This window comes from Chionomys nivalis, chromosome 7, assembly GCF_950005125.1.
Source record: "Chionomys nivalis chromosome 7, mChiNiv1.1, whole genome shotgun sequence".
NCBI lineage: Eukaryota > Metazoa > Chordata > Mammalia > Rodentia > Cricetidae > Chionomys > Chionomys nivalis.
The window spans coordinates 43,211,368-43,221,849 of record NC_080092.1 but is presented as its reverse complement, the minus strand read 5'-3'; the positions used below and the strand labels follow the sequence as shown (position 1 = coordinate 43,221,849).

The following is a 10,482-nucleotide window of genomic DNA, read 5'->3' as shown; positions in this document are numbered from 1 at the left end:
GAGGTTTCTGAGGCAGCAGAAAGAGACACAAGGCAAAGAGGCCAGAGATGACCTCGAGATGGAACCGTGTTTATTAGCACACACAGTGAGGGGCAGGCTCTTTCCCTCAGCAAACTGAAAGATCTGTCAAGAAAACCCTTTGTAGGTGTGCGGCGAGGGGCTTGGGAGTGAGGACATTGCTGCAGCCGTAGCCCACATTTCTCTCCGGCAGTCTCTCTTTCCTGCCCAAGTGAGACAGATTGTCTTGGGAGAGAGGCTGTCTCAATAGGCATTCCTGTTTTGACACTAACCAAAGGCTGAGCAAGGTCAACTATAATCTCACAGGGACCTGTGGAGGAAGTTTGATTGCACTGTGACATCCCCAGACCATGTTCATAAAATTAACCTTGAATCAGAGGGTGGAGCCAGCGACTAGTTGACAAGAATCAGTCATAGAGAATACGGAGGACCCAGCATACAGATAGAGAGGCACAGGAAGGTGGAGGGAGGGACTTGGATATTGCGGGCTTTTTGGAGTTCCTTTTGGGTCTGGAAAGTGTGGGGAGAAGATCAGCTGGTCATTCCTCTACTGCTTCTTTGATCTATCAGGTTTTTGCCCCAATATCTGACTTCCACGTCTTTATTGGTAATAGAACATAGATAATCTCAACAGGAACCCCGTTTTACAACTGAGATGCTAGTGCACAGTCACCAAACGGCTTTCTCACCTTCTGAATCTTTGCCGTTGGTTAAGTTTCATTGTGAAACCCGAGAGCAGCGCTCTTCCTGAGGCGTTCTGACTGCTGCTCCTCACCCCTCTCCCCTGGTGGCAGCTCTCTGAGAGAGGGGAGAGGGGTGAAGAACTAGAGTTAGCCAGACTCCCTGGAAGGCAGACAGATATGGAGAGGGGCCATGAGTAGACAATAAAGAATGTGAACCTCCAAGATGGCTGGCTTCTTCCTCACCCTCCTGACCCAAGACAAAAGCCTGGCATCTTAGAACAAAGGCCTTGCAGACTCTTTCCTCCTGCTAGTAGAGCCTCTACTGATGGGATTGCTTAACACGTTCAAGACCAGATCAGGACACGTTTACACAACAGCTGTGGATCAACCACCCACCCGGTCATCCTTCAAACTGACCAACTCTAAGTTAGGGGAAGAAAACCCCTCAAAGACTTAAACATTCCCAGACTTCAGTGAGAGGCTGGGCTTCAGCCTCCCAACTCCCCTCTCTGCTCTGTGAGGGTCTTTATTTCTGTGAGCGTCCTGTATGTATGTGTGTTGCCTCACTCGTAATAAAAGCCTTTCAAAAACAAAAACTGAGTGAAAAAAAATGAAATAAAGTGACTGCTCCTAAAACGTGGAGAAGATTTTTATTGTAGCTATAAGGGAGAAAGCGGGAGGAGGGAAGCCCAGGCTGAACATGCTGGTACCCAGGTTTCTTTGAGACCTAACAAGAACAAAAACAGGTGCTGTTTGTGGGAGTTTAGGAAGTGTCCTGTTGGAAGAAGTATGGCACAGGGCTGGGCTTTGAGAATGTCAAAGCCTTGTGCCATTGCCATTTCACTCTCAAGAAGTGAGCCCCAGCTTCCTGCTCCAGCTGCCAAGTCTGCCGCTTGCTGTCACCCTTCCCCACGGTGATGGACTCTCCTCCTTCTGGTCTGTAAACCTAACTAACTCTTCCTTTGTCGGTAAGTTGCCCTGCTCATGGTACTTTATTATAGCAACAGAGAGGTAACTAATACAGATGCTCAAGGCTCCATATCTGAACATGTAGATACCTGCCCATCCATGTTCACAATGACAGGCAATGACACCAGCCTGGGTGTCCGTCAACTGATGAATGCATCACCGAAATGTGGTACACAGACACAGTGGAGGTCTATTCAGTAATAAAGGAAAATGAGATTGAGAAATTTGCAGGAAAATGGATGAGACCAGAAAAAAAAAAAAAAAAACCGAGATAACCCAGACCCAGAGAGATCATCACGCTGTGCCCTCTCTCATATGTGGATCCTAGCTTTGACATTTGACATGTGTGTGTTTCGCTTCAAATGTCAGAAAGTCAAAAAGGGCACGTGAGGCTGGGAGGTGAGGGAGGGTGGCTTTAATGGGAGGAGGAGATAGCAGAACACGTGATATTACAGTAGACGGGGAACACAAGGGGTTAAAGGCTTAAATGGGGACAGTGACATGATGGGTGCAGGCTAACCAAAGCTAAGGGGTACAAAAAATCCTCATGGAAACTCGCTACTTTGTAAATGGATTTTTAAAAAAGGCCTTTAAACGGATTTACTCCACATGGGGACACTGTTACTCCAAGAAGACATGGGTCATTAAACAAGATCTCAAGGTAAGGTATGTGATATTCCCCAATGTGTTACGGTCAAAGAGGCCTCAGAATCCCCCTCAACCCTCTCAGAACTCCTGCTCCCCGAAACACAGACCATACTCTTGTTTGCACACCATGACTAAATGGTAGGCTCTGTTGCTGAAGACATCACACATTTTGGCTGCAAGATATAGAGGGATCAACCTAGAGTTGACTAGGACTAACTTCCTGCTGGCTGCCTTTCAAGGAAGGGGTTATAGCGAATATACTGGTGGTTTTACCTATTGCTGGACCCAGTCACGCTGACCCGACAGGCAGGATGTGCCCAGCGACGCAAGAGTGACATGAACATTGGGGGGGGGGGGGTGACCAGCCACTTTCTTACTGTACTTGAGACCTTCTCACTGTAGAAAATTCATACCTGATACTGTAATCCTGTTCAAAAGCTCAAAGCTAGGGAGGCCATCGGCCCTTAGTAAAAAGGAACCGACCATTGTCATTTGCTAAATGGAAATGCTATCAACCTGCTTTCTAAATATTGATGTTTGGACACAGAGTGTTGCTCCCGCCTCCATCAGAGAAGGCTTTCTTTGCAGTGGACCACAGTTAATGGAGAGATTCGCTGCAGAGAGTAAGTGACTGTGGTGTGCTCAGCCTTAAATGGGACATCTATATCAACTCCTGGCCTCCCCTCCACCCTAAAGAATGCCAGCGCTGTAGGATGGGGAGGAGTGCCCTGAGGTGCTGTCTTCCAGACACGACGTGACTGATGCACTCACGCTCTCAGCAGCTGTGGTTGTGTGCAAATTTGCACACCATCAGGCCAGGCAATATTCCAGCACAGCCTGGGAAGAGACTCAGGAAGCTCTGCCCCCCACCTGAGCGGCTCTTGGCAATGGACAGCTGCTGGTGGGGGGCCAGTCACTTTTCTCCTGGGGTGTGGCCTCTGGTAGGGTGCCCGTGCTCCAGAGGGCTGTCTCACACCTGTGTGCATGGGGGAAGAGCTAAGTGGACTCAGTGAAGTGTTAAAGAAAAAAAAGAGGACATGGAGGTGGAAAGGGAACTTGTTTGGAAGGGGTCCAGGGAAGAGGTGTGTGTGTAGTACGTGTGTGTAGTGGATTTTATCTGTCTGTCTGTCTGTCTGTCTGTCTGTCTGTCTGTCTGTCTGTCTGTCTATCTATCTATCTATCTATCTATCTTCCTATCTATCTATTTTGTTTTTTCAAGAGAGAGTTTCTCTGTAACTTTGGAGCCTGTCCTGGAACTCGCTCTGTAGACTGGGCTGGCCTCAAACTCACAGAGATCCCCCTGTCTCTGCCTCCCAAGTGCTGGGATTAAAGGTGTGCGACACCACTGCCTATTTTTTTTTTCTTAATTTTTTTGGAGACAGGGTTTCTCTGCGTAGCTCTGACTGTTCTGTAACTTACTTTGCAAACCAGGCTGACCTCAAACTCACAAAGATCCACTTGCCTCTGCCTCCCAAGTGCTAGGGCCACCACCGCCTGGCTTGGTGTGTATTTTATAAAAACATGTATATATATACATGTATCCAAGGGTCAAAAACTAAATACAATCTATTATTATTTTTTTTTAAAAAAGGTCTTGAGATGGCTCTTCACAAGTTTGCAGCAGAAAGAAAAAGTCCCTGGATGGGAAAGAAAAAAATCATTTCCCACCCACCAAGAGATTTACAGAGCCCCAGATGATGAGGAAGATGGTAAGCTAGCAGGCACCAGTGACATACCCTGGGAGAGGGTGGCAAGATGCACTGGGTCATATGGAACACAGCGGTATCATGCTGCTCAGCACATAGAGAATGCTCAGTCAAAGTAGGTAATAGGATTGAATGGACCAATAGCTTCTCTGGTCTGCCCCGGTTGCACACGCTCCTGTTTTCCTACACTCCTCCCTCTGCCCACCCTGCCCCGGGCTCTGAAGACCCCAGCTGCTCCTATAGGGTCAGTGCTGTCCTGAGCTCCATCAGGAGGCACTTCCTGCTGTGCCAGGTGCATCCACGTGGCCTCACGTTCTCCGTCTCCCTCCTCCTCCCTGTCCTTATCTTTCCCTTTCGTCTCCATGGAGATTCACCGCCTCGGCTTGCCTGCATCCCAGACTCTGCCAGAGATTCTGAGCTGGGCTGGGTTCATCTCTCCTCTGAAGCCCTGGTACCCGCAGGCCTGTCTCCTCCCCCTGGGGGTGAATCCACCCTCCTTTACAGCCTCTTTTTTTCTGACCAGCTCATTTATTCTCCAGCGCTGACAGCTAGGCAGAGCCTCGGAGGAGCCCATCCCCCTGCTCCACCCTCCACCTGCTCCGCTAGCCCTCTGGGTGAAAGGCTGTCCTACCGGCAAAAGTCTCGGTGGTCTTCCTCTCTGAACATCGGACCCTCTGCCATTCCAGCCTCCCATGCCGAGGCCTGCTCTGTCAGTCACTGCTTTTTGTCATCGGCTTGGCAAACGGGCAAGTCTTGAAGCCCTAAGACCTGGGAAGGAGAGTTCGGGGGTGGGGAGAAGCCACCCGGGAGGGGAAAGGGTGGCGGGGTGGAAGGACCCTGGAAATCCGGCAGGAAGACAGGGTCTGGGTTCTGCTCTAAATATGTCCCCTCCCCCCTCCTAGGAGAGCAAACGAAGCTTCATGGGAAACAGCAGCAACAGTTGGTGAGCCACGGGGCCTTCTGGGCTGGGATTGGTGCAGTGGGTCTGGCAGGTCAGCTGGCGAAGCTGGTCTAGGAGCACGGATCTCTGCAGTCCAGGCAGACTCCTTTGCTGAGCGCTCTGCAGGGCTCTTCCCCAGGGAAGAAGTGCAAGGCTGAATGGGCCAGGCTGTGCAGGGAGGGACCAGGACAAGCAGGTGGGTGCTACAGATGCTCAGCTCGGAGAGCACAAGGAATCCTCCGAGAACCTGACCATCTGTTCAGCTGCAGAATGGCTGCCTGGGTGCCAGGAAGCTACCGCCCTCTCCTGACTATCCTAGCAGCTGGGGTTATAGTCTGTTCCCCCTTGAGGAAGACCTGCAGCAAGAAGGCTGGTGTTCCATGGGTTTCCTGAGTGCTGGCCCTGGACACCTTGTAGATGAGGTAGTCATCATGAATGACTGCCTCCAACCCCAGCCGGGGCGCTCACTCCCAGTCTCTTCTTTGGACCTCACCCATGGTTGCATGGCTGGCATGGGCAGAGCCAGGATTCCCTGAGGGTTGCTCTTGGGGGCACTCTCTCCTCTATTCTGTTGTTCTCAGCTAGGATGGCCAGGACCTGGGGAATAAGTAAGTGAGGAATAGGTGGAGCTCATCCTCCAGGTGGCCCTAGGAAGTTGAGGTGGCACAGAGGGACCTTCATCCCTAAGGTGTCAGCCCTCCAAGCCCTGCAACCAACTGGCATCCAACTTTTGGATGATGCTATACCCTCCAGGTCCCATGCATCATTCCCCAAGCTGGAGCTGGGCCTGGGACACCGTCCCTCCCCACCCCGGGAGCCGCCTACCTGCTCCATCTGTCTGGAAAGGCTTCGAGAGCCCATCTCACTGGACTGTGGCCATGACTTCTGCATCCGGTGCTTCAGCACTCATCGCATCCCAGGCTGTGAACCACCATGCTGCCCTGAGTGCCGGAAAATCTGCAAGCAGAAGAAGGGCCTCCGCAGTCTAGGGGAGAGGATGAAGCTCCTGCCACAGCGGCCGCTGCCCCCTGCACTACAGGTGAGGGGCTTGATCTCTGCACTCAGAGATCTCTGATTAGGCCCAAGGTGGGGGATTAGCTTTGACCCTATTCTAAACTGTCAGGAAGGGGCACAGAATTCTAGGCTGGACACTCTCCCAACTTGGGGTCGGTCTCATTTAGGATGCTCAGGGGACTCTTCTCTGCCCCACCCAGGAGACCTGTGCCGTGAGGGCAGAGCGGCTGCTATTGGTGCGTATCAATGCCTCTGGAGGCCTCATCCTCAGAATGGGGGCCATAAACCGCTGCCTGAAGCATCCATTGGCCAGGGACACACCTGTCTGTTTACTTGCTGTACTGGGAGAGCAGCACTCAGGAAAGTCCTTCCTCCTGGACCACTTGCTCAGAGGTTTACCAAACCTGGTGAGGGCAGGGCTGGCAGGAAAATGCAGGGAGGCAAAGCAAGAGCCCCAGGCTGGCTCTGGGAGGGAAACATCTCTGGGGATGCAGACTGGACCACCTGATACCGATACCTTCTCCATCTTCAGGAATCTGGTGACAATGGCAGGCCCAGGACAGAGGGGTCTCTGCCTGGGATCAGATGGGGTGCCAATGGCCTTACTAGGGGCATCTGGATGTGGAGTCACCCCTTCCTGCTGGGAAAAGAAGGGAAGAAGGTAAGGGAGAGATGCAGAGGGAAGTTAGCATGAATCTAGAAGGGAAACTGACTGGAGGGTACCGGATGGAGGGATGGAGGAGAGAGAGAAGGAAGAGAGGAATAAGAAGGACATCTCCAGGGTAAGGGCAAAGAAAGGGGCTGAGCAGCGCAAGGCAGGCCTAACCCTTGGTCTGTGTCCTCTATAGGTGGCTGTGTTCTTAGTGGACACGGGCGATGTCATGAGCCCGGAACTGAGCAGGGAGACAAGGATCAAGCTCTGTGCTCTCACCATGATGCTCAGCTCCTACCAGGTGAGAGAGGTGCTTGGGTGGGGTGGCCAGCCTGCTTCCTCAGAACTGAGAATGTGGCAGATTTGGGTGTCTGGGGTTCCTGCAGGTTCTGGAAGGTTTTTCTGGAAGGAGGATGTTCTTAGTGAAGGCGGGCAGGTGGGTTGTTCTAACGGTGGGACAATGGGCCTCAAGGACAGCTGGTGGCCCACAGGACCACAGAACTCTCCAAGTCTGCCGGAAGATGGCTCGTAGCTAGGCTGAAAGGCTCATGCCAGACTAGGCTTGTGTTCTGGAATAAAGGCCGCTCAGGAGTAGCTCATCCTACTTCTGCAAATCTTCTTGCATTTTCCCGCTTTCCTCCATTCCAGATCCTGAACACCTCCCAGGAGCTGAAGGACACAGACCTGGGCTATCTAGAGGTGAGGCAGTTTCTGGACAGACCTGGGCTATCTAGAGGAGAGGCCGTTTCTGGACAGACCTAAGCTATCTAGAGGTGGGACAGTTTCTGGACAGACCTGGGCTATCTAGAGGAGAAGCAGTTTCTGGACAGACCTGGGCTACCTAGAGGTGAGGCTGTTTCTGAACAGACCTGGGCTATCTAGAGGTGGGACAGTTTCTGGTATTGAAGTCATCACCTCCCCACACCGCAAGCACAAGGTCAGGAGGGCTGGACCAAGGGGAACTAACTCATGCCTTCCCATTCTGGCTTAGATTGTATGACACTTGGACCGGCTTAGGACAGACGGTTGAGCATGAGGTGCCTGGTTTGGGGAAGAGGCAAGAGAACCTTCAAGCTTGAAGCAGGAAACTTGGCTCCTCTAGTGGTCCAGGGTGACTAGAGAGAAGACTTAGGGCGCAGACTATAGCTCTTGGAGTAGCTCAACCCCCAAACTCTTTGTACCCATCCCCAGATGTTCGTTCACGTGGCTGAGGTGATGGGCAAGCATTATGGGATGGTGCCAATCCAGGTGAGACACCTGTTTCTAGACTTGTAAGTCCAGGACTGCCAATCCCAGCTGTTGGTGCCGGGACCCTTTCTCTTCCAGCATCTGGACCTCTTAGTACGCGACTCTTCCCATCACAATAAGTCAGGACAGGGGCACGTGGGTGACATACTCCAGGTAAGCAGTACAGGGGGAAGAGGCCGATGCCAGGGCAGCAGGTAAGGGAGGCTGGGGGGTGTACCAGAAGTGTGCTTACAGGCGTAGGCTGCTCCCTTGGCTCAGACTTCTCCACAATCCATTTCTTAGAAGCTGTCCGGCAAATACCCCAAGGTCCAGGAGCTGCTCCTAGGGAAACGGGCCCGTTGTTACCTCTTGCCTGCTCCTGAGAGGCAGTGGTCAAGCAAAGGTCAAGCAAGCCCAAGAGGCAGTAAGTGTTCCAGGGGTGGAGACCTCTCTGGCATTGCCTCCCAAGTTTGGCCCAGTCTTTCCCTGGCCCACGCTCCTCAGTCTGAGGAATCTCTTTTTTCAGACACAGAAGATCACTTCTTCCGGGCCTACATCTCGGATGTGCTGAGCACAGCACCTCAGCATGCTAAGAGCCGCTGCCAGGGGTACTGGAGTGAGGGGCGTGCCATAGCCAGAGGAGACAGACGCCTGCTCACAGGGCAGCAACTAGCACAGGAGATCAAGGTGTGCAAACTTCCCAGGGAGTCTGGCCTCAGCAGGCAGGCAGGCACCTGCCCTCCCTGACCTGGCTGTGATGTCTCTGTAGAACCTCTCAAGTTGGATGGGGAAGACAGGGCCCAGTTTTAGCTCTCCAGATGAGGTAAGGAGCCCCTCCCCTTGGGGAGGGTGGGGTCAGGGAGGATGAATGTTCTGGGAGTGGAGATGAAGAGCCTGGAGTATCCCTGGCTGAGGAGGAAAGAGGGAAGCAGCCTGGGTTTTCCCATGGACAGATGGCTGCTCAGCTCCACGACCTGAGGAAAGTGGAAGCTGCCAAGAAGGAGTTTGAGGAGTATGTGAGGCAGCAGGTGAGCCCCAGGGGCAGCAGGGGCGGTTACCAGAGAGGCTGCCTGGGTACCCAGGTAGATCACCGTCTTTCCTTCCCATGGCCACAGGACATAGCCACTAAGCGCATCTTCTCTGCACTCCGAGTCCTGCCCGATACCATGCGGAACCTCCTCTCTACCCAGAAGGACACCATCTTGGCCCGCCATGGTGTGGCCTTGTTGTGCAAGGAGAGAGAGCAGACCTTGGAGGCCCTGGAAGCTGAGCTGCAGGCGGAGGCCAAGGCCTTCATGGACTCCTACACCATGCGCTTCTGTGGCCACCTGGCAGCAGTGGGGGGCGCTGTAGGTGCCGGGCTCATGGGCCTGGCAGGGGGTGTGGTGGGTGCAGGCATGGCAGCGGCAGCATTGGCTGCTGAAGCTGGAATGGTGGCAGCTGGGGCAGCGGTGGGGGCCACCGGAGCTGCTGTAGTTGGGGGTGGTGTGGGTGCCGGCCTGGCTGCTACCGTGGGCTGCATGGAGAAGGAGGAAGATGAGCGGATACAAGGAGGGGACCGAGAGCCCCTTCTCCAGGAAGACTAACAGCAAGGAGATGTTCAAGGATGGAGGAGATGAAAGGCAAGAGGAAGGGTGTGGTCACGCCAGGGATTCGGAGGGGACCATGTGTATGCTGGCCCTGTTCAATGCCCTTGTCATTCACTGACTGAGCTCGGGTTTTAATCTGAGTCCAAGGACCTGAGGAGGCTTTCTGGCCAGGAGGCTGTGCTTGTAGCAATGTGAGGCCTGTTTCTGGCTGTGGATAATTGGTACTCACTGGAGCCCAGGATCTCCACCTCCCCCACCCCACTCCAGTTGACTTCCCTGGAGGGCCCTGGCCTGGAAGTTTATCCCAAGATCCAGAGTCCTGTCTTTTTACAGTTGGGACAGGCTCCAACATGACTGACTTTGGAGCTGGGGGCCCTAACAGGGAGGAAGAGGACAGACCACAGGACAGAGATGGGTATGACAGACTAAGGTATTACCCTGGAGCAGTGACTTGTTTCCAAAACTGCTCCAGACATGGTTGGCCTCCCTGCTCTTCAGCTGGGCGTCCAGATGTGTGTCCTGAGCCGCCCCGTTCCCCAGTCTCCTGCAGTCCTCCTGGGCCTGTGCCCTGTGCCGAGTCCATTTGGATGGATCAAGGGAGATTAAATGCCAAAGAACCACACCTCCGATTGCAGTCTGTGCTAAAGCAGTCAACCAGGCTCTGCCAATGTCTGGTAAAGGAAAGTGCAGGAAATGAGTTCCGTTCTTAAGCACGGCCCCTCTCCCGGGAACTGTGGGATCTCTGTGCCACACTGTAAGACCTCCTAGATGTAGCTCTCTGAACAACAAGCCCCCAGAGAGCCTGGGGCTTGAAAATTTCTAAGGAGACCTCTGGGCTATTGCACTGTAAAGGATGTTGGGTACATGGCCCTTTATTTTATATAAAAATAAAATGTGTGTGTGTGCGTGTGTGTGCGTGTGTGTGTGTGATTGGCAGTTTCTCAGTACATTACTGAAACAAGAATTTGGCCTCCAGAGGAGTCTGGTGTGGGAGAGATGGCAAGGGGTTCCATTATCAGGGCATGGTGGTGGGGCA

At 53.1% G+C, this 10,482-nt stretch overlaps 1 protein-coding gene across 4 annotated transcripts; it reads left to right on the top strand.

Moving 5' to 3' along the window:
• The first annotated feature begins 4,336 nt into the window (after window positions 1–4,336).
• Window positions 4,337–10,482, top strand: Rnf112 (ring finger protein 112). Of its 4 annotated transcripts, XM_057776702.1 has the most exons (15): window positions 4,337–4,475; window positions 4,564–4,770; window positions 4,927–4,967; window positions 5,718–6,003; window positions 6,179–6,385; window positions 6,511–6,639; window positions 6,827–6,931; window positions 7,279–7,329; window positions 7,822–7,878; window positions 7,957–8,031; window positions 8,161–8,281; window positions 8,384–8,544; window positions 8,627–8,680; window positions 8,811–8,885; window positions 8,973–10,476. In XM_057776702.1, the coding sequence occupies exons 2-15, from the start codon at window positions 4,717–4,719 to the stop codon at window positions 9,441–9,443; spliced, it is 1,887 nt and encodes a 628-aa protein (XP_057632685.1). In that variant the 5' UTR covers window positions 4,337–4,475; window positions 4,564–4,716; the 3' UTR covers window positions 9,444–10,476. The 4 variants fall into 4 exon arrangements, with proteins under 4 accessions (XP_057632685.1, XP_057632688.1, XP_057632684.1 ...); XM_057776701.1 differs by having other exon boundaries at window positions 4,389–4,770; XM_057776705.1 differs by lacking the exon at window positions 6,179–6,385 and having other exon boundaries at window positions 4,384–4,770; window positions 8,973–10,482.

Coding starts and splice junctions, on each gene's coding strand:
- Rnf112 (XM_057776702.1), top strand. CDS start 4,717: ATGCCGAGGCCTGCTCTGTCAGTCACTGCTTTTTGTCATCGGCTTGGC. Junction 8,282..8,383: donor TCAAGCAAGCCCAAGAGGCA/GTAAGTGTTCCA, acceptor CTCTTTTTTCAG/ACACAGAAGATCACTTCTTC. Junction 8,681..8,810: donor GTTTTAGCTCTCCAGATGAG/GTAAGGAGCCCC, acceptor TCCCATGGACAG/ATGGCTGCTCAGCTCCACGA.